Source organism: Telmatherina bonti (assembly GCF_933228915.1).
Source record: "Telmatherina bonti genome assembly, chromosome: 7".
Lineage (NCBI taxonomy): Eukaryota > Metazoa > Chordata > Actinopteri > Atheriniformes > Telmatherinidae > Telmatherina > Telmatherina bonti.
The window spans coordinates 22,137,515-22,162,022 of NC_136625.1; the positions used below are offsets into that span (position 1 = coordinate 22,137,515).

The window sequence follows — 24,508 nt, forward strand, 5'->3', positions numbered from 1 at the left end:
GCATTTGCTCATCAGGTAAAAATTAGGCCGCAATCAGCCTTGTAAACTCAAACTATTATCATCAAACAAAAACAATTGCACATCATAATTAGGCTGATTGCTCCTCACCTTTTTCAGGCCTTTGAGACTGGTCATATGCTTACTTGAAGATCTTCTAAATACATTTAGGAGAAAAAAAAACAACAACAACAAAAAACAGGAAAGGTCAGACGAAGCCAATAAGCAAAGGAGTGAAATGATCCTGTCTTTAGATGAACTCACCTTCTTCCCTCTTCGTGATAGTTATCCAGACCCTCATCATAAGACTTGGATCGCTCTGTTTTACTGGCTGAATCAGAGTCCAGCAAAGCACTTCGCAGGGACTCTATACAGCAATGTCAAAAGTATAAATGTAATTCTGTTTGTAGTTTACAAGCAAAATGATGACCGTTAGTGAAAGCTACACTGAGCTATAGGAACATTTATAAAAGAGATATAGTAGTTTGGGTTGTTTCATGGAAAAATAAAATGGGCTTTCAACATCCATGTTCATCGGCCAGCCAACCCAATGCTTTTTACCTTGGTCATGTGACAGCTGACGACGGATCGTAGGACATGGTGAGCCTTGACTGGATGGTGCTGTGGCTATGGATGGTGCAACAGATATCACAGCAGAGGGAGGAATAGGAGCAGCCTCCCGGTCCACACTGGGGCTGACTGGCTCATCTGAGAGGGCAATAAAATATTCAGTGTAAACATAGAAATGCAAATGAACTTCATACGTTTGTGTTCTCCAGTATTTCCGTTTTCTTGGTTTTGTATTTTTATGTACCCTGTTGGAGGCCAGTTTCTCAATGACTGCCATAAATATGAAGCTGTTCTGAATATGCATAAATATGCCCATGAAATCAATGCTATACAAATTACAGCAATTTAAATAGATTTGTAGTTTGTAAATACTGTTTTATATTTCCAGAGGATGATTTATGTCAGATTAATGTGTTTAATATACATTTACATAATAAGAATTTATCATCAACATATTGAGAAACCAATAATAATCAGTAAATGTGAAACATTAACATGACACATCCACACACGGTCTCTGGTGTTATGTCCGTGTCCACTCACACAGCGTAGGAGCAACAATATGAGACTAAGTGTTTTGCTCATGGAAAGTTTTGACAAGTGCCGATTTTGATGCGAGCAGGGTTATAATATCTGATCAGCATTTTATGCGTTTCAAAGGCCTATTCATTTCAACTGCATACTTTTTCAACCCATAAGTATACTTTTTACCTGTTTTTTCTTAAATTGAGAATTTAATAATATTGATAACAACATTCCATTATTATTTGATTTAAATGATAAAAAACAAAACAAAACTTTTCTTTTAGAACCATAGCTAACATACTGAAGCCCAGCTGAGTGTAAACAGATCAGTATATAGTATCTTTTTTTTTTTTTTTTTAAAAGGCAAAAAAGAAGGAAGTTTTTAAGTCATCACCCACTCATATCGCCCCACTCTTCATGCCTGAAACAGCTCAGTACAAAGCTGCTCTCCCTGCTGCCAAGGGGCTTTTGGAGCTAAATTTAAAAGCAAATGCCCTACTTCCTGTCTGTACCCAATGTTGAAACTGGGCAAACGAGAAAAGAAAAGAAAAAAAAAGGGGTACATTTTTTTTCCCATCAAAAGAATAAAAAAGGTTAAAACCTGAATTGCTGCACACTTTGGCTAACAACCTCAAAGTATTCCCTCTCTGTCTGATTAACTTTTTTTAAGTACATAATGCTGAGCAAACATCAACCAGAGATAACAAAAACAACACAACTTAATCATCAACCATGCACAGAGTATATACTTACATGTTTGTCATATTTTCTGCAGAGGGACATACATACATGTATAATTACATATATTAAAAAAGGTATTTCTGATTACAACTGTAGGTCAGAGTGCACATTACCAATCTACACCAAAAACTGAGCAGCTCAGACTGAAGCCAAAAATGACAAAAAAAGCAACAAGTGGCCAACACATTCAGTGTGGTTTTACATAAAACTTGGATATGTTAATTTAGTAAAATGTGCAAGTCTTCCAAAGACCAGTCTACAATGAAAAATCTCTGAAACCTTCAAACACAGTGTAAATATAATCATGTTCATTTAAAGAAGCAAAGCAACAAAACTGTATGTTGATTTAACAAAACTGTAATCTTTACTATAAGACCAAACACTGATTTCTCATGTATGAGGCTCAAACTTGTAAGTTTTCAGACAGGGCATTGATAGAGACTCTTATTCAATCAAGGCTCTATTCTCTAGGACCAGGGCACCAATCCCAAAATGGCAGCGATACAACATCATCTCACTCAGTGCTGTCTTTGTCTGCACCTGGACTGTCAGACCTCCCTCACAACTGACATTATACCCCCATTAAAAGTAAAAGGCAGAACTCTAAAGACCGGTGAATGTGTAGCTTTGAAATTAATTTGGTCAATTAAGGATCACTTTCAATTGACATTTGTTTTTCTTGCCATGTGGTACAGTCATCTCAGATGTTCAAGGAGACCTATTTACTGAAACTAAAATTTTTCAGTAATATGTCAGCCTGTGACCTAGTTAGTTCCTTCTTATGGTCTGCATGCTGAACACAAAAAAAAGATCTGTTATGTAAAGATCACCCATTCACCCATTCATTGACAGAGTTTTACTAACATTAAAAGATTCAATATTTTGATATTGAAGAGCCAATGCATTTTAAGATTGTTTTGATTATCACATACTGACATTTTCTAAAAGGAAAAATAAATAAATAGAGCAAGAATTAACTGAATAACAGCCTAACCATTCTCACAAAACTAACCCTTCCTTTACATTATGTGGCTTCTTGAGACTAGTAGTTGCCGACAAGATAGACGGACAAGTGCTAAAACATACATAATAAATATATGTCAATACCCATTAAATACAGAAATATCTTCAGCTGTATTCTAAATCACAACTATACAACATCATAGTTAATATTTTTTCATATAGAACACATAATATAGAACAAGACACAAACAATTAAAATTACTCTTTAAATCCTGGTCAAGTCAAACATCCCACAACACCTCTCTTAAAGTCTCAAACCTTTTTAATATGTTTCAGTGAAGATACTTTGTCAGCATGCGCTCCACTCTGTATTCATATGCACAATAAACTCACAACTTAACAACTAAAGCTGGTTGTTGATTCAAACTTGGCTTTTGGTCCATCTGCCAAAGTCTACGGAGCTAATGAGGTTCACATTTCTAAAACTTATAAGTCGTAGCAATGTTACTACTGCCTGCAGTTGTTGTCAGACAACACACACCAGAAAGACTTACATGTGATCATTCTCTTACCAATGAATGGAATGGAGTCCAGGGACTCGTCCAGATTGCTGGAGCAGGACGTGTGACGCTGTTCCTCGAGGCGACGCATGTGCATCTCACGTCGTGCATCATTTGGAAGCCAGCATGCCGCCACATCTGCTGTTGAGTCTGCTCCTTCATCATTTACAGCCAGGATGTAGGAGGGGTGCCGTAGAGGACTGGGGTTCTTTCCAGAGGGTGGTTTTTCTCTAAGAACTACCTCGGTCTCTGTAGGGCTTTGGCCATTGACCTGATTCTGAGAATCTGTCTGGGGAGTTTTGAGGATGCTGGGCCTCTGAGGCATCTCTTTTGGAGTAGAGCATGATGAAGACCAGAGTCCTACCAATCCTGCATCACGCCCTGTCTCAACAGGATGCATGGTCTTTGCCCGCACCCTGTTCTGGCCGGGTTGGTTGGCGTGGCCTGGATGATGTCCTTTCACTAAGATTCTTTGGTCAGGAAAAGAATGTTCGGCACTTGTGCTCTTTCCAAAATGTGAGGGCCTGTCGGAGAGCATGGGCGAGGAACGTGTCTGAGGAGAATCTGGTCCTTTGGAGTAGAGGGAAGGGTTTTGTGCACCCCTCATTCCACCGCTGTATCCAGGAGAGGGTCTATAGAGCACAGCATGTCTGGGAATAGACTGTCTGCTTGGCCTTGTACCTTGCTCTGCCCTTCCATACCCTCCTCTCCTCTCACTTGGCCGAGCCAGCTCTGCGGGTTCAGCATAGTCCATGGAGCGTGCCCGACCTTTGTGAACAAGAGCATCCTGGGACACACTTCTGGGGGGCCAGTTTCTTACATGGCTCATCTTTTCTCCACTGATCATGCGGTCCTGTGAGGCAGCACGTGGGGCAATCTGAAATTGGGGTGAAGGTCCTTGATATGACCGCTCATGGGAAGTACTCCTGCGTCGTAGGGCCTTAGGTCCCCAGTCTCCTCGGGGAATGTGATGACTTGTGGTAAAGGAGGCCTGGTTAGCAGTTCGCAAATTGTCCAGCCTCTCCTGAATGGTCCGACTACTATGGGAATGAATTCCTTTGTTGTCAATATACTCCTTGTATGTTTGGTAAGTACGCCAATCAATGTTTTGATGATTGCCTGGATAGTGAGGAACTTGGCTTCCAAATGGAACCATTCCTGGACCACTGGGATAAACATCAGCCTTTCGTGGGTGAGGATACTGGGCCAGTGACCCAGGTCTTCCCCTAACAAATACAGGGTCCATGTAATCTATTCTGTGTGCTGGACCCATCCCACCAATGTGGGCTGTATTAGGAACCACCACAGTCCTAACACTGTTGTTGCGCATGCAGACTGCAGTTTGGCTTTTTGGATATGATTGAAGAGGAGGCGATGGGGGCACAGTGATCTCCTTGCGATAACCATGGTCAGGAGCTGCTGATGGCCCTCGGCAGACCTGTCCCACTGAGTCTGTCGCCTGGGCCATGCCCGCAGGCTTACAGTCTACTCTTGGGTAGCATACTGGAGGTGGTTCAGGGATGTTACAGGCGTTCCCACTGTAGCTACTAGGGCCACGGAGGTAGGCATCCTGGGAGTAGGCCTGGAAACAGAGTAAAAAAGCAGAATTAAAACAGCTAAGTACAAATGGCAAGTGTGTTTAACATCCAATGGTGTGGTACTAGATGCTTACAGCGAAGTCAAGAGTGATATTAAAAATGTTACTGGATGCCTGTGTGTGTAGGCAGTACATGTTGCAGAACGAGAAAGCGGAGGCGTTTCAACAGTGCAGGGGTGTCATTGCTCTTCATCTGCTATTTCTTTGCATTCACAATTATGAAAATTTTAATGCATTTTAATAAACGCACAATGTTTTTCACAGGCTAAACATTAGTATTTAAATAGTTTTAGAACGCAGCTTTCTCTTTTCAGCATTGCTGTTTGCGGTCTCTAAAAGACAAGTTGTTTCAAACCAACATTATAAAATGCTGAAAATGAAACCAAAGCTTCCAAGAACTTAAAAAAAAAAAAAAAAAAGGATATTTATGGAATAGTGTTCATTTCGACAACTCTACAGAACAAACATTTTCTGTATATACTGTGTCACAGTACAAACAAATATTAAACAGCTTACGCTGAAATATTTGAACAGAAGTGATTAACTAAAACAGATATAAAATGAACATCCATTTTTATAGATAACAAACATTTACCCACCTCAGACTGATGGACTAACCTCAGACAGACAGCAGGTCACCCATCCCACATTGAGAAATAGCTATATTTAGTCTTTAGTTTGACCGATTGTCAGCCATGGCCATAAAAGCCTGTACAGTTTCCTCACAGATACATCTAAAAATCTACAAAATATACAAAACAATTATCTAAATAAACTGACCAAAAGCTTCTTCTAATACATTTACTATGTGTTTGTAAGGCGAATAGCATTTCTCTCCTTTACTCATAGCATACTGCACATTTAACAAGCAAGTGACACATAAAGGTTTGAGAACTTTGATCCTGTTATTACCTGGTCTCAATCCATAATCTTACATAAAGCTGTAATGTCACAGCAATCAGTGCCAGACTTGGTTACTCCCTTTAAATGGCAGGAGAGTTCAGAGGTCAGTAGCCTTTATCACACTAATGACATCTGACAGAGAGGATGAAGAAGGGGCGAGGCTGGACTAAGATGCCAACTGGAGCTCTAAATCTAACAGGTACTGCAGGCACAGTCCATCAGCCATTTCTGCAGTCGTAACATTTGAATCCTAAGCATATTTCCAACAATAACACACACATCCCAGGCAACTGAATGGCAGTAATGTAGAACCTGAAGATGACATCTTGTAATAATGATGATGACATGCATGAAGGACATGCACAAACAAACAGCTGGTGCAACATGTCAACATCAAGCAGCTATCCAATGGCGCTTTCTTACCAGATTAGTTGTTTGATGAGAAAAAGGCTGCCATCACAGCATGTGAAAACAAGAGCGTTAAGAAATCATGGGAGAGGCTGGACTAGAGACAGATACCAGAAGAGCAATATGCACATAATATAAGAAAAAGCACAGATTCCATGAGCGAAGGAGATGAAACAGCATGGGCTTGACATGCTAAAAATATACTAGAGCTGCAGCAGCAGTGCACAAGGATTTTTTCATCCAAGGATGTAGCAGGGTTGCCACGTTACAACCCGCCTGTGACACTCTGTCCTGGGTGAGGTGACAGGAGCAGAAGCTTGCCTCTTGTGCTGCTGTTAGGTCTTCATGGCTCCATCCATCTTCAAACTGAATATTACGCTAACTAAATAGGTCCCTCCAGTCTATGTCGCTCTCCCTCCCTGCTATTGCTCACATGACAGAAGCAGCAGCTGCTGATTATACATTCAGCTGTGATGGTACAGCTCCCCCTCCCACTCCTTTATCCTCTCTCCTTTTTCCTTGAGCGTCAACCTGTTTAAAACAGTGAAGTCAGCTGATTTTATCTACTGGTTTCACCCCATCATTCATGCTGTTACGTCCATTTTTCCCAGTTTACCATTTCCTCTGCTTTCATGGCATACAGTTCCCTCCCATTTCTACTCCTTAAATGTGTAATCTCCCCTCCTCTTTGCTAAGCAACTGCTGCCTGTCTCCAAGCACTCGGTGCATGCTGCCTCCTACAGTGTAATGTCTCTCTGCTTGTGTCTCTGATAATCTTTTGATTCATACGGTGAGATATCAGTTTGCTTGCCTACACTAGATATTTCTGTGTGGATGTTTGTCATTTGCTGTGCAACACAGTCTAGTGGTATCACAGCACAATGCAAAGGAGAGTGTGGACTGTGTGAACTAGTAAAGTAAAGCATGAACAGGGAGGGCTGACAGAAAAAAGGAGGGGAGTGAAAGTAAATGTTATCATAAAGAAGAAATTACTTGTTTTAATACATCAATAAAGGAAAAGGGTTAAGAGTGATATTTTCTGGAAATGTTCACGTTCTATTTATTTGACTAAGACAGAACATAACTAACAATGAATTTGAGATTTGCACCCTAATTTCAACAAAGTTGGCACGTTGCATAGATATAATTGAAAACAGAGAACAATGATTTGCAAATCCTTTTTAACATTTATTTAATTAAATAAATAGATGAGGTATTTAGTGTTCAAACTGAAGCTTCTTTTTTTTTCTTTTTTTAAAAATTATTTACTCATTTCCAACTTGATAGCTAAAACACAATTAAACCTTGCTCTGCTCTTCCACACCCTCTTGGACAGTGGCAATATGAAACTGTGAAAGTTAAGGAATGCTAAAAATCACCAGTTTGAAACATTCCAAAGGTGATAGTGGTTAATTTGAAAGGTCATGATTGGGTATAAAAGGAAAATCCCCAAAATGCTAAGCTTTTCACAAGCAAGGCTGGGGTAAGGAGAACCACTTTGGAAAAATATGCATTAGAAAATAGTCCAACAGTTTATAAACAATGTTTCTCAATGTACATTTGCAAGGAATGTAGAGATTTCATCCTCTACCATTCATAATATCATCAAAAGATTCAGAGAATCTGGAGAAACAAGACTGAAAATCAACACTGTATGACTGTGACCTTCGATAACTCCATGACACTGTATTAAACAGCGACATCATTGTGTTGAGGATATTACTACATGGTCACAGGAACACTGAAGAAAACCATTATCAGTTGACACGGTTTGTCACTACATCTACAAGTGCAAGTTAAAACTCAACCATGCAAAGCGAAAGTAATATCAACAAAAGCTAGAAATGCCACCGGCTTCTCTGTATCCGAGATCATCTGAGATAAGACAAATGAAAAGTGAAAAAGTATGTTGTGTTCTGACAGGTCCACATTTTAAATTGATTTTGTAAATTATGAACACCATGTCCAACAGGCCGAAAAGAAAAGGACTATCCTGATTGTTTTTAGGGCAAAAAATGTGATCGTATGGTGGCTGTTAGTGTTCATGGCATGGGTAACTTGCACATCTGGCACTACTAATGCAGAAAGGTTACATACAGGTTGTGGAGCAAAAAAGCAAGCAAAGAAAAATTTTCAGGGACGTTCCCACTTATTTCAGCAATTAGTCTTCCACTGAAAATATGTGGCACATTGTGAAGCACAAAATATGACAATGGAAATCCTGGACTTTTCAGCAATGGAAGTTGCACATAAAGTAAGAATGGGAAAGAATTCCACCTAAAAAGCTTCAACAATTAGCGTTTTCGGTTTCCAAACGCTTATTGACTGTTGTTAAAAGGAAGGTAATGCAACACATTGGTAAACATGCCCCTGTCTCAGCTTTTTTAGAACATGTTGCTGGCATCAAATTCAAAATGAATAAACATTAAAAAAAAAAAAAAAAAAAAAAAAACAAGTTTTCTTTTGGTTTTTAACACTAAACTGTCTTTGTGGTGTATTCAATTCCTTAAATAGGACGTGTGGGGTAACCAGTTTTCAGTATATTTGCAAATGCCAAATAAGTTAAGAAAATTAACCAGTTAATTATCATGATTTAATCTGATAACGAAAGATGCTTACAGAGAAATATTAATTTTCTAATTTCTAATAACTTATAAGATGCTGCCAGATAATAAACGGGTCATAGGAAAAGACTATTATTTACTCTGAAAAAGAATCTACAGTGATTTCCTGAGGATATAAAACAGAAGTCTGCACCCTTACTTTACCCTGGATGTGCTAAATCAATAGCAGCTACAGTCCCTAGCATCATGAATAAAAGATTAATGGTGTCATCTCAAGAGTGCTTAGGTATGAGTGCTCAATAATACACTTAACAGGTTTAGAGACATGCAAAACCAAAATTAACATTAAGCAGAATAATATACTTCAGAGGCAATCCTGCAACTCATCCAAACTAAGAAAAGATTTGAACCATTTAAAGTAAATCTCTGTACTAAATTTTAAATAATCAACAGGTGAAAATTTGCAGCAGCTATTGACATCTGACCCTTATGATTTACTTGTATTTAATTTGAAACTCTACATTCCCTAAATGCTTTCCAGAGATGTGTAAAGACAGATTAAACAATATATAGAGAGAGAATGCTTATTAGAAATCTAGCTAGGATATGCAGAGGCCATGTTACATTTGTTTTAACTATCAACTTTGTGTTACATACAAGTGCTCAATAATCTGTGTGTGACTACCACTTCCTCTGCACTATTAACATGCTACTTTCTTAAGATAGTAAACAATTAGTTGAAGATACAAACATGTTTATTACACTTGATTTCCAGAAGTTTTGAAGAAGTGTAACATTCTGTTAAATTCTAGACAACTTTGACAAAAACAGAAAAGAAAACCTTTTTAAAGACCGAATTTATGCCCTTTGTAGATGGAGTTGCATATTTTAGTTCACATTACGATGCCTGTATGGGTATTTTTGGTAATGCGTGCTCTAGCACTTCATTTAGGCCATTTCAGCAGTGGTGTCAGCAGTAGTTCTGGAGGACAGAAAGTCTGCTCTGGCCTGATTAGAAGGCCTAGATAGAGAGCTCTGATGGGATAAGCTGTCCACTTGAATCTCATGACTACTGTCCCAACAAGAACACCTTAAACTAGAGCAGCTTTGCAGCAGAGCAAAAATTTATTTAGGATTGAAGAGGAGAATTTTGAAAAGAAAGTAACATTTTGATGTGATAACACCAATGTAATTCAAAACTTACCAACTGCAGTATGTCTTCATCTTTTGGCATCACACACAGTTCAAGAAAATCACCACTGTATAGAAACAAAAAAAAAAGTGTTTTACCTCTAGTGCACTGAATGAGCCACAATAACCATACAAATGAAAAAACTCAATCATACCTGTCTTGGATCAAAGATATGACATCACAGTAGGCTTTCCCAATAATACTTGCTCCATTCACCTTCACTATTCGATCACCTTCAACAACAAAAGTGAAATAGTAATGGTCATGGCAAAGAAAAACCAGAAAAATTCAAGCAAATAGCTTGAAATCAGTCAAATACCATATATTTACAGATAGTGTAGTTAATAACTGAAAAAAGAAACTGGTCGTTGGTTGTTACCTGTGCTAAGTCCAGCTGCATGAGCAGGGCCACCTTCCTTGACTTGCTTTACAAAAATGGTGTCCATAGGTTCTAACCTATTTCGCTGCCTCCCTGATGAAAGATTATATGAAGAGCAATAATTACTCAAAGGCTTAACAATGGAAAGTATCGACAACAAGAATACATTACAGCCACAAAAAGATTTCACATATAAAAGAACAAACAGTTTCACATTTTTCCAGTGGGAATGATGGATGTTTCAGGCATGTCAACATATCTTTATATGACAAAACAAGAAAATGACTGACTACCACAGGAAAATACATCTTACTTCCACAAAGAGGAAAAATTAAATGTGAAAAACAAACTATAAATGTCTGATGTATTAAAAGCTAAACAAGCAGGACATTAAATAAACAAACAAAGAAAAATACATTAAGATAATTTGAAAAAATGGCTTTGTAAAACAGTATAACTTAAAGTGGTAGATTTTTTGCAAGATTTCACAGAATGTAAATAAATATTATGTGAGGAAAATAATTACCCAGTTCTGTATAGACAAGCCATTAACTGGTTGATGATTGGTTCAGATTGGGAGGTGGCAACATTATAGGGGGAGCACATGAGATTAGAAAAATGTAGCAAAGGAACTAGTATTTTGACAATTCCTCCTCTTGGAAACATTCTGGTCTTTTATTAGATTAGATAAAATAATGTTCATTAATCCCTTTTAGGGTGATTTGATTGTCAGCCAACATCACACACATTCAGACAGTACAAAGACAGAAACTGTGGAATGCAACATAACAAAAAACCCCAAGAAAGTTCAAGAAAAAAAATATTAAAAACCTTAACATAGGAGTTATAAAAATCTGACAGTTGCAAGAATAAAAGACTTTCTAAAATGTTGGATAGAACACTGAAGCATAAAAAGATGTTCTCAGACCAGATGGTGGCGGTAATTCGCCATTTAGTTTTCCTCAACTGCCAAAACACAACAGAGATCATGGTTTACCAAACCATACGGCGTCAACCTGCCCCGTGCCGTGCCACCCCAGACCTGTTGCTGGAAACAGGTGCTTAAGGCACTGCTCGGACTGTTTTCAACCTACTAACAACAAATAGCGCTTCTATGGCGACGAGCTGGACAGAGAATAAAGACAAAAGGAGAGGGAGGGGACAGGCAGGGATAAAAGAAATCTTGTCCTTGGTTTCACGGTAAATGTGTTAAAAGATGGTTTCTTATTACATCCCCTCGCATCAGTAAGCCATTCCAGTTTTATGTAAGATGAAAACCTGCTTCGCTTCCTCGAGCAGGAAATGCAGCTTAATAAAAAAGACATTATCCAAGACTTAGAATAGATTATGGATGCTGATAAACAACCCCATCTTCACCACGCAGAGGGAAAGGTCAATTAATTAAATCGGCTGCTTTGTTAAGAGTCCTGCATAGGTCAAATTTCTTTAACCAAAACCCACACCGTGCCATCCCTAATGATAATTACCACACAATCAGTTACTTGTGGTATTCTCCCAGCCAAATCTAGACCCCATCACTTGATGTATGACCCCATGCACATGGCATGCACATAACCCAGTATTGATCTTGTGCAAAATAAACTTAATATGACTTGCATCATATTGCACGGTATCCTATTATCTGTCTGAAAGGTTGCTACTCACCGCCACATTATTTTGAACCAGACATCTTGCAAAAACAAAGCCTCTGCTGTTCCTTGTTCAAACTCTGTGCCCGAATCACTACTCCAGTTCCAAAAGAAACACCAGTGCCCAATCCACTGCAATACTGTCATTTAAATGTTCAATACAATACGCTATATTTAAAGAAAAAATAAATATTATTCCCATCCATAATCTGCCAATGAAATATTGATTATGTACATTTATTCATATACTGTTACATGTGAAGCAACTTTCGTGCAGAGCACCTGTTAGAACCTGCAGGTCTCTGACTGCAAGTCAGATTCTTGCAACTATATTAACTTATCAGGCATAATTTTCCTGGAAGAAAAAGTTTGAGAAACACTGGTTAAAACTAAAGATTAGTTTTGTTACCTTAAGGAATATAGTTCAAAGACTCAAAAAAAAAAAAAATCTGTTTGATAATTTCTGTCACCTAGCAGCTACATGACCACAGAACAAAAAGGAATAAAAAGGGGGAATAGTGACAGAAAAAGGGTTTGGAGGAAGAGTGAAGGTGTGCTCGGCTGCACAACTCACAAAGTAATTATTTTAGCATTTCATGTATATAATATTTACATTTTAAAATAGTAAGGCTGAAATATCATTCACTAAGTAGTTTTACACTTAATCTCACAAATTCTAAACAAACACTTATGACCAGTTTTTTCCCCCCCCATTTCCACACGAGATTACTAAATCACATCATGAGGGCTCAAATTACATAATACAGGAAAAAGTTTAATGTAACTACAGCAAGAGGAGCTGCCCCCTCTAGTGGTATTATGAAGATTTGTTTCTTTAAACAGCCAAAACATCTAACTGAAGGAATTTTTGTTAGTATGAATAATTCAATAAATAAAGACTCAGTAAAAATTAAATAAATAAATAAAATAAGTGAATAAAAAATATTTTCACTGACACTCTACAGCCTTAACATATCCTAGACCCTCCCTACACTTATCTTAATTCTAGTGCTACTGACACTGAATTATCTAAAATATATTTCTTGCTTTTTTAATAAATAAAATGTGTGTTGCTCATAGCCAAAAGGCAGTAGAGACAAATGGATTTTTTTTTTAATCACTGTTTTGTACAGGCACAAACAAGCATATATCCTGCAAAGGATGCATGTTAAAAAGTGTTATGTTTCAGAACAGCCTTCCTTCATGAAAACTGTAACAGATTACATTTGAAACTGAGTTAATACAAAAAATTATGTAAAGTGGCATGTTCCTTCAACTAACTCAGGTTTACACTTATTAAATGTAAGGCTAGGGTGAGCATTAAATAAATACTGCAAAAAAATTAGAGGCCAAACACTGAATAACCAAAACAAGCTTTTCTAAATGTGTGTGTAGAAGGCAGATAGTTGGCTGTCAATGAGGTGAAATACTTTCTTGATGTTAAGGAGAGTGATGAGTTAAGCTCGCGGGTGCATCCAAATTTGACCCCAGTGTGATAGAAGAGGAGCTTTGTTTGAGGAAACTGATGCAATAAGTCTAATGGAGTAAGAGAACTGGTGGTGTGACAGTGTGGAGAGGCTTAAACTGTTTACAACCCAAATGCAATACTTTAAAGAGTAAAGACTCACATACCAGCCTTTAAAAGCTCTGTAGCCTCATTATAGCTGTTGTTGTGATGAAGCTTATTATTTAAGTTCATCTGACTTAATTACAGCCAAAATATTCTTATTTGCAACAAACAGCATGAGTAAATACATGCATGGCCAGTTCATAAAATAGCTTTTCATTCTAAATGTAATACATATATAACAGAGTACTAAGTCTGTCGAGGGTGTGCCAAACAGTGAATTGTGGAAAGGAAAAAAAGGAAAAAATGCAGACAGTAGAGATACGCCAACATGGATCCCTCCCACCCTCTTCATGCCTGCTCTCTGTAAGCCAGCAATTCCATTTCTTTCCTATATTACTGTGACTGCTGACCCTGTCTGGTTTGAAACCATCTCAGGTTGGATGTTTCCTCTTTAGTTCTGGCGTGCTGCCTACAAGGCCTTATGTGTGCAGAATTATAAGTCTGCCAGGATTCTTTAATATTCTCTGGCTTACTCGTACCAAAGCTGCAGAGCTCTGGACAATGAGCCAGTCTTTTATTTTTGGTGGAACATCATTTAAATGTTCAACAAAAGCAAACTCAGCGATCACTTCTGAGAAATTACCTGCTGTTGCAGAAAAGGAGGTCACTGAAAGAGTTTGTCATTGGAAATAATAAAATACAATGAAACTTTAGAAAAAGTGCTAAGATACACAGCTTATAGCCACCTTCATATCCATCAACCTAAGTTACATATTTTGTTTTATTTAAAGAATGAAACTTTCCTGGACAGAACTTCCTTTTAAAACAACTTCGGAAAAGATCAAGTTTGAAAGTTAACCACTCAATTAGGTCAAATGTCAGAATAATGAATTAAAAACTACAAATTTAGTCCACAATTTAATCAGTCCTTGTTTTAAAATGTTATGACAAAATATCTAAAAAAGGTATGAATTGGATGAATGATTATAATAAGCACCTGTTTAAAGGATGACTGTTGTCTGAGTCTGACTCACTGTTATAGTTTCTGTTACCTAATAATGGTTTCTGTTACCTAATAATGTTACTAATGCTTTCTATTTTCTCTTTGGCTGGGTCAAAATGGTTTTCGGGACCCAACACTGACAAAACTACAATATTTATGCTCCACAGAGACTGATGTTAGGTTGAAAAGATGCCATGATTCCTGTTTGTTGGCAACACCGTGTCATAAACACTTTTACAAGTTCAAATGATATGACCCAAGAATTTAGTGGGGTTTCCCATAATTGACTGAAAAATTTAAAAAGCTTGCTGCTACTACTACTCGGGAGACTAAATTTTGTACTTCCTCCATAAGAACAAGATGAATTACTGTGGTGGTTTCCTGAGAAAACTATTTTTTTCTTCAAAGAATACCAACATCCAGTGTAATTACTGACGTGAAGTGAAATATCACTGCACAATGATTACACTAGAATGGGAACATTTTGAATCGTTCTGTGAAAGCGTGCAGTTTACCATCCAAACCAAAAGTACACAGACTCAACAAAACGCTTTAGGGAATCCCCAATAAGTCCAGAACTATTGCTTCTTTCATGAAGCATGGCACACGCGACTTTAAGCTTACAACTGAATTATTGACATGTTTACAACATTGGAAATTAAATTTACTTTCAGCCTCTTCCTTGACAAAAAAAATTAATCATAAAAATTAAAATGGCATTACTGCAACTATAATCCCTTTCCTTTCTGGTTGTCCATTATTATGTTCACTAGCCTGGAGGATTCCAAAATCTGTGGGCATGAGTAGCAGTGACAGCATAAAAAAACAAAACAAAACAACAACAAACAAACACATTACTGTAAAAAGATGTTGACCAAATTAAAATGTTACACAAGGAACCAATAAATTTACATTTTAAATCAAATAATTTATCTGGTATTTTATTTGGGGTTGGCTGATTCACTGTTTGATTCACTATTACTTTTAATAATATTGGTATTACAGTAACAAGTGGGAAGTCAATAGGGAGCTAAAAGCCACCATGTTGCTGCCGCAACAGTCCGTTCCCCCAAAGTGTCCGAGCAGCAAACAGTAAAGAACAACATTAGCAGGAAGCTAGCAGCTAGTCTTGCTACTACTGTTTGAGCATGAGACTTCCTCATCGGGTTTGAGGATGAGCATTTGGAAACATTTTGGTTTTTATGTTGATGGGAATACACAAAGGTTGGACAAGAACTACTCTATATGGAAGTTGTTTAAAGCCCAAATAAAATATGATAGTACTACTACAAACATGTGACAAGAGCTCCGTTCTCTGCCCAGGTTAGAGGACATTGTTAGCACCTTTTTGTCTTGAAGATTCCAGGGAAACTTAAAGACGCATTCTGTAACTTTTTTACCTTAAAACTCTGTGTCCCAGACTTGTCACTTGACACAGTGACATCTGTCATTAGCTTCACAGTAAAATAAGGAAATGGCTGTTTTGAACACACAACATCGCTGATTCAGCAAAGAAACACAAGAAAATTAAAAGAGAGAAAGGAATAAAACAGGAGTCATCGTAAGACTGTTTTTTGCTGGCTGGAGAGAACCAATAGGGTCAGGTAGGATGCAAGATGGAAGCCAAATAAGCCGTCGATAGGGACGGAGACAATGGCAAAAGTTCTGTAGTGTGTCTTTAAAGACAACATTTAAAATATGTTTGATATGTGTTGGATTTATTTAGGGTTCCACATAAATAAAAGATAGTAGGGACAATTTCTTTTCATGACTTGAATTAAGGGCTTTTGAATGGACTATAAAAGGAAGCCACGCAGTGAGGAAAAACCACCTCAATGTGGAAAAAAGATGCATGAAAATCCTGATAATCATTTCATAATCTAATCATTGCACCATGAAACAAAATCAAATTGAAAGGTACCTAAGATTGCATACTTCTGGATTTTATAGGAAGTGTTTTCTGATACGAGAGGTCATAAACTGACCAACACTGCCCTTAGCCAGTGGAAAGAAGGCTAAACACATTCAAGCCTGTAAAATTTGAGGCCTCCTTTTTTGAAAGCTTTTTAAACCCCCTTTTTTTTCTAAATGGTGCAGGACACAGAGCAGGAGAAACAGAGTGAAGCTGAATGAGGTGGGTCAGTGCAGGACATAAACAGGTGATAGTGACTAAACCTTTCATGGTTCCACAAAGGTGATACAATGGACCAACATTGTTATCCCATAAGGAAGGAAAAAGAGCCAAAGAGTGACAGAATTATGAGTCATAGAAGTCAGAAGCATAGCTCTGACTCAGCAATGATAAACGCCACAAAGTAAGACAAACAGCTGAGTTTTTCTTCTTACCTCTACGGCCATGGTCTTCCTCCTGTAAAAACACAAACACTCACATGAGTGGGCTGCTCACAGCAACAGAATTTGGTTTATCAGGCTGTTTACTTGCTGTTTGAAAGCAAATACCATCCAGAAATTTACCGGGAAGCAGTGAATGCTCGACTCTGGGGGGTATACGATGAAGTGCCGTAAGGTGAAGCCAAACCCTTGGGATGTACGACATAGACGCACAGTTTTTGGCCTCGGCCATGAAAATGGCTCTTCCTCTGTTGGGTACTGGACTGCTGGAGCCTCTGCCAAATTCCTCCACTCACGAGAGTCATTCTGAAAAGACAGAAAGGGGGGGGAAAAAACTGGATTAAAAAACCAATATTCATACAAGATTTGCATTTTGAAAATAAGTCAATAAAATTATATTGAATCTAATTGAAAAGTTTTAAACCTGGAACACACAATACAAATACAAAAAATGACAGATCATCATCAGTATCAAAAGTAATTTGAAATTTCACAAAAGAGGTGTGTGTGTGTATATATATATTTTATTTTATTTTTTTTAAAAAGAGATTTTTGTTGATTAATACAAGTCATTCATTCATTTGAACATGGTGTTAAGTAAGAGGAATGTATAATGTTTGCAGTGCTTTGGACAGTGTCCAATGGACACGCACTCCTGTGTTTACAGACTATCTATAGCCCCACACCTTTGAGGTATCATATTTGCAACAGCTTTACTCAGAGTTCCCTATATCATATTTCGTATACCAGTACGACTCTCCGGAATGCCTCTGTTCTACCCCCCCCCCCCCCCCCCCCCCCCGCTCAAACAAGCCCTTCCCTTCCCCCAGAAGCATAGACTTTCCCCCCCACAGTGTGAGGAATTCGATGAGCTTGCATTAACAATATCGCTGCCTGAGCTAATATGTTGAGTTAAATGTCCGAAAACCAGAATGAATTATATGCACGTTAACAGAGCTTTGTGTCTATTGCAACCAAAGAATGTGCAAGAGGTTTGTCTGCTCATCAGAGTATAAATTTGGCACATGTGACGGAAATGTTTTAACAAATCTAAACTATTCTCCTACTTCTTTAAAGGGAATAAACCAAGAAACAGATCTGTGTGTGCAGATACCGAGAATATACATTCAATTCTCACAGTAAATTTGCTTAATGCCACTGTCGTGTGTGCCTTGAGGTGTCTATCCTGACAAAGCATGTCTTGCTGTGCTCTTTGCATTTTGATAGAGGCCTTGCCGTTTAGTTTTTTTTCTGCTTTCATGTCAAAGTCCTGAAAGGAACAAACCTGTTGAATCAAATACACACTACAAAGTAACAACCCACTGTACCACTAAGTGCTTGGGAGAAAAAGCTGCAGGTGCAGCTGACACCCATGTATTTTAATAAAACCAGCAAAACAGGTTTTCCAACGTGCAACCAAGCTTTGGCTATTCAGCAACACCAGCACTTTCATGTTTAGGTCTGTGCCTGTCTGATTCCTGTGTTCCTTCAGAACACTTGACAACACTTAAATCCAGACCTAGAGAAGGGCTTCTGGTGATATAACTATAAATCAGCAGGATGGTTGAAATGCCTGCATGCCTCGTGCCTCCAGGGCAAGTCAGTCCTAGTCCAGTGAATCTGACTGAGCATGCAGAGCACGGGGCAATTTCCAGCCCTCTGATCTTTAGATGTGGACAACAGAAGGGGGTGTGGGCCTCTTCACAGACACATGCCTTGCAGTGTTATCATTGCCACTAGTAAAGTTAATACTGTTTGTGGCAATCAGACCCACATTTCCATCATGTTTTCAATCCCTCCACCCCCTTTTTAATTTTTTTTTTGTTTTTATAATATAAGTTTTGACATCTTAGATTAGAGAAAATAAACTGACATCCAGGAAAACCTGAGAATGAGACAGCATGACAAGAAGCCAATGGGAAATTGCCAATAACGAGAAGACCATGACGTGTTGAGGGAGAGTGGGGGAGAGAAGTAAAGCCCATGAAAAGAACACCTACTTCAAAAACGCACACTTATCCTTTCCTATTCACAACTGAATGCCTCTCACCTATTTATGAATCACCAGAATGTCAGACTGATATTTGCACTGGGTGAGGCAGCTGGGAGAAGGCATTCTGAAGGCATTAGTTCCTCTGCTGGATGTCTCTTGGAAATGAAAAAGTCTGGTCTGCGCCTCAATGCAGGAGCAGATTTCATTAACCAGATACCAGATTCCCGATTAACAAACCTCATAGTAAACAGATTCTTCAGGGTTCCGGGAAAAGATTTCAATGTAAACTTTAATTTATTTTCGACAGAAAGTCATTGGTGTCCAAAAGGAAAAATAACAACAATAATAGTACTACTACTACTAATAATAATAATGATAGTAAATACACACATACAAACTCTAATGAAACCATACCATTTGTTGTTACGATGAACACAGCAAATGATGTGCTGGATCAATGAAACAATTACTTAATTGAGAATTACTATTAAAAAATTTTTTTTTAAAAATCACAATAGCTGTCAGTTTTAGTAAATGTCAGTTATTCTGAGTCCAACCAGTCTGAATGAATGCTTGTTTCTTAAAAACACCTGTAAACTGGGAATGTAAAAAAAAACACTTATCATAATGTGCTGTCTTCCTGGAATCTGCTGAGTTCTAACGTTTCCTTGCTTTTTCAATACACAAATTAACACAAGTGCCCTAGTAGTGCATGAAACGTGTTTTTTAATGAACATTAATATCATGAAATTATCTATCATATAGTGACACAGAAGTTTAAACATTTTCTTATATAGGTTTAAACTGTGTTGAGCTGAATGAGCTATGGCTACAAACCAAAATACACAGTAAACCTTCTAAGAACTTATTTTAAGTACACACATAATCTTAAAACATAAGTAAAACAATTGTTCTTAGATGAAGAACAATAATAAGTCACATGTAAGTACCACAGCGCATGTGGTCATTTTCCAAAAGGTTGTAAAATGACAGCATCACCACAGAGATTAGTGAGCAAGTAAACCAATACCACCCCTGAGTTTAAGGGCATTCACTTCACTTGCACAGCTGTTTACACACCACACATTCTGGTATCTAACAACTGAGTGCACTGACAGACTAACTGGAATTTTCATCTTGCCCATTTTTAGCCCTCTAATATATATCTCACATTAGGTGTCCTTACATGTCTAAAAACCTAAAAATCTCCAAATGACATTATCAGCACCAGATGACATCACTTTTAAAAACACCACAGAGGTATACAACCCTAAAATGTGAGGAAACCAAACTCTCTGCAAGCTGCTAAATTCTACACCACATTCCAGCCAAACCAAGCACTATGCTGTGAAAAGCCAATGATAATGATACAGAGGGTCACTGGTGAGTTCTGGGCGTTCCAGCCTTGTAGCTCAGGACAAGGTTAGGAGTATCATTACAGTCTATACAGACATGTGGTAAGTTGTCTGCATACCACAGTTGTAGGTGTAACACACAGCTTGGGCAGAGAAGACCTTTTATTGCCTTTTCTGTGTGGCATCTTTGAAGATCCTGACACTTGCATCTAAATGCTTGTGACATGTAGGGCACATTCACAGCAGTCTTTTTGATTCAAATCCTAGAACGGATTCTAATTCGAACCAAAGAAGCGGATGTGGTCCATCTACTATTTCAGGTCTTGGTTCATTTCAAGCGATCCACATACAGGAAGTGGGCTACAAAACAAAGTGCATTATGGGTTCAGTGCACAGCATCTCTGGTAAACACAAGCAAAACACACACACACACACACACACACACACACACACACACACACATGGGGCAATAGGCAGCATTGGATGGGAGAAATGGTAGTTGTGGAAGGATTTGGTAAAAGTGATAGATATACGATGCAACTCCATATTTTCTTGCCTCTGGTATGGAGAGGCAGTCTAGAATAATGTTCCAACCCCCAACTGAACCAAGTCCCCAATCAGACTAGCAGACTGTCCCGATGTGAATGCATTCTTAATCCCTGGCATTTCTGATACAGCAGTGAAGACTACAACTAAACATTGCCACTTCAGAGTTGAATAAAGGGCTGGTCTAGTGTAAAACGAATGCAGTAGATGCAAAGAAAAACACTTTCCAAAGTATGATACTAATTACTATGCCCACTCATAATCTCTGCAAGGTTTGTTATGTATCTTTATGTTGCAGATAAACCCACATTGGTATTGTGTAAAACAGAGGGGTGCATCCAAAATATTATTTACTGGCTAAACAAGTGCAATTCTATATCAGTTGGTAAGAGTACTGAATTATTAAAGGATCACCCTGAGTTAGTGCTGAAGTGACAGGTCAACAATCCACAGCTGCTCAAGGATGGTAGAGCACAGACTGGGAACATTTGCTTCTGCCAAGGGCCGCACGATTATGACAAAAATAATAATCATGATTATTTTGATCAATATTGTTATAACAATTATTAATCGCGATCATTCATTATGTCTGGAAAATTTTCCATCTCAACATGACTTGCTCTCATCAGTCTTGTTACATCCTCCATGAGAAGCTTCGTTTGAAGCCGGGAGGGATCAATGCGGGCGGCGATGTCTACTTTTTGTGCAACGAAGCTGCTTATTTCATATTTAACCAGCAACTTGTCCGTGGCAGGGTTCGTGTATTTTAATGCCATGTGTTGTAAAAAATTTTTGGATTTTTTTTACCACCTCGATCAGTTGTTTAATCAAAATAATCCATTTTACCTGCAACAGGAAAAACGCAGAAGTGACATCTTACCGCTTCATGCTTTTCCGTGTTAACTACGCCCACCTCAAATGTCCAACCAATCCAATGATACTTAACTGGCTGCTGGTAAAAAAAGTGTGCAGGCTTGGTGTTTAGGCAGCTTAATGAAGCCTTAACCATGCGTTCGCCCCCTGGTGGTTGACAGACTACTGGTTGAGAACCTGAGTGATCAGAGATGCATGCAGCAGCGCAGAGACATTTGTCGCGTTTTGAATGTAAATATCATTGACGATCAGGTTTATTTAATTGTGGCCACCAAAATTGTTATCACGATCAAAATCCGATTAATTGTGCAGCCCTACTTCTGCCTACTCAGCTTGTTCATAAGCAGCCATTTTTCTAATATAAAATTAATTTACTGGTAGCAAGAGGCGTTCAAACAGAAAACTGTCATTAAAGGAAAAAAATAATTTTGTTTCATCTACAACAACTCACCATTTAGGCTTGAATAACTTATCTTAAAAACCCATGAGAAATATCATAGGCTCTTCTATCTGAGATGATGTGAGGAAAAACTGAATTGCACAGCCAACTCTTGTGTACAGTAGAGACACTACAGATGCAAGCATAATGCAACAGGAAGTAACAGACTTCTATCCAATTGAAGGTCAATTTTCCTTTCCGACTGCCATCAGTTAACCATACGATGTCTGTGCAAAGGGTTCTGTAGAAGGCAGCCTTCCTAAATTAGATAAACTATGAGGTTTAATGAAGCCAAGATTATGGGGACAGGGGCAGTCAATACTCCCACCCCTCCACACAGGGCTAAATATGGACCATACAGCCATCCAAAATAATCCCTTTTAACCCACTCTTTTTTCTATTGTTCTACAAGAGATTAAAATGCAAGTATGACAAATCTTGAAAAAGCAACATACAGTACTGGTGAAAAGTTTGGACATACTTTCCATTAAATCCATCAGGAAAGTGAGTTAAAACTTTTGACCAGTAGTATATTTATCAGATCAATGATTTCAGAAAATGTGACCAGAAGCTAAAATAGAAAACTGACTATTACACAACCAACATCAATCTAAAAATCTCTGTGCTGTTAACTTGATATCCTCTGCACATGTCTGCTAAATGCACATTGATTTGAATCTGGTGTGTTACAGCAGGGATACTTGGAAAGCCTACAGGACACCAGCCCTCGAGGACCAGGATTGAGGATCCCTCAACAAGAGGAATCCAAGTTGTGGAGAGACAGTCTGCCATTTGGATTTAGCTGCAATGTTTAAATACCATGCACTACTCAGCTGATAGAACAGACAGACACTCCAGTGTAGAGGAGAGACATAGATAAATAAAAGCACCAGCAATTGTCAAAAAGAAATTTCCTGAATTGCAGCAGTTATTTTTGTTTCTTTTTTAATATGAAAGATAATGATTAGCAGCTTACATTAACGTTTCTATCTGAATGGTTAAAAAAAAAAAAAATCAACACATGACAGGTAAAGCGTTCAAGATGAGCAAAATAAATAAAAAAAATAAATGAAGATATAAATGAAGGACTAAAAACAAAATAGAATGCGCTTGCACATTATTCTGTGAAGCAGCATGATGAACTTCTATGTTTCAGATTTCTATTGCATTAATGTTAACAAAGTTAGTTACCAAGAATCTACAAATAAGCCTAGCTTTTCTGAGACATTCATTCCTACTGCTTGTTTACAGCAGAAGCAGAAATATGCTTTCCATTTATAATAAGACATTTCTCAACACCTTCTGACAGATGTAAAATCAACTGAGGCTTCTCATTTGTTAAGATGCATTTGAAAGTAACCATCCATCTGGGAAAATGCTGAAGTCATTAAAGCCACATTAATTTCCAGAAAATCCCACACCAGACTACAGGGGGTTTCCGCCTCAAAATTAGCACATGAATCGGTTAGTGTGGCAGCCTGATTAAAGGGGTAGCAAACACCAGGATTTCCACTGACTCCGCTCTACTGACAAAAGTCTTCAACAGCTGTAACCAAAATATCCTAAAATAGGTTTCTTATTTACTACACTTGTGCTATGTGATGAAATGTACATTGTATGTTAGCTGGGGATATTATCAATGTTCAACAAATATTTATTTACAGAATTCAATTGTTGTTGCAAGATGGTTGTTATACCAAAAGCAAGCATATCATCCAAGTTTACTTTTCTTCTGAGCAGCAGTGGGGTGGTGAATGCATCCCAAGCGGTTTTTGCTGAATGAGCTCCAACAGTATGCTGCTGGTGTAGACTACTGATTGGCTTACTTTTATAACAGAAGGTGTCCCTGCTCTCTAGATATGTTAACAGTCTACCAAAAAATGTTTATTTCTGCCCCTACTTACAAACTCAGCCATGTGAATACATGAAAAATAAACCTAATAAGACTGACTCCATTATTTTCTAATTGATTCATCATGTTGTTGAGGTCAGATCTGCTCCCCTGAGTCCTTGTCAGTATAAAATCAAATTCAGTCCATCTAGCTTGTTAAAGTAACAACATAATGAGCTTTACATGTCTCATTTACAAATTGTTAATGTAGGAACATGGAGACTTGAACTGTGAGCAGAACATTAGATTTAACACAGTGAAGGAAATCAAAGAAAACAGACTATATTAAGCACACACACTTCTTTTTCTGTTTTTTTTTCTTCCACCATTCTATAGAGATCTTCATTCAGGCAACACAATATCACAGGAGCAGATGGCGTCCTGTCTGGTATTACAGAGGTCACAGCTTAAAAATCTGAAAGAAGGGACTTGAACAAA

The 24,508-nt window shown here is 38.1% G+C and overlaps 1 protein-coding gene across 1 annotated transcript in view; it reads right to left on the reverse strand.

Moving 5' to 3' along the window:
- Positions 1 to 24,508, reverse strand: part of arhgap21b (Rho GTPase activating protein 21b) — a 36,578-nt gene that overhangs the window by 9,934 nt on the left and 2,136 nt on the right. The window contains exons 3-11 of the mRNA XM_079243342.1: positions 17,097 to 17,279; positions 16,968 to 16,989; positions 10,400 to 10,492; positions 10,175 to 10,253; positions 10,033 to 10,087; positions 3,369 to 4,938; positions 559 to 705; positions 262 to 364; positions 109 to 154 (exon numbers count right to left, since the gene is read on the reverse strand). Coding sequence (XP_079099468.1) covers positions 109 to 154; positions 262 to 364; positions 559 to 705; positions 3,369 to 4,938; positions 10,033 to 10,087; positions 10,175 to 10,253; positions 10,400 to 10,492; positions 16,968 to 16,989; positions 17,097 to 17,279 — 2,298 coding nt within the window. The remainder of the gene's footprint in view (positions 1 to 108; positions 155 to 261; positions 365 to 558; positions 706 to 3,368; positions 4,939 to 10,032; positions 10,088 to 10,174; positions 10,254 to 10,399; positions 10,493 to 16,967; positions 16,990 to 17,096; positions 17,280 to 24,508) is intronic.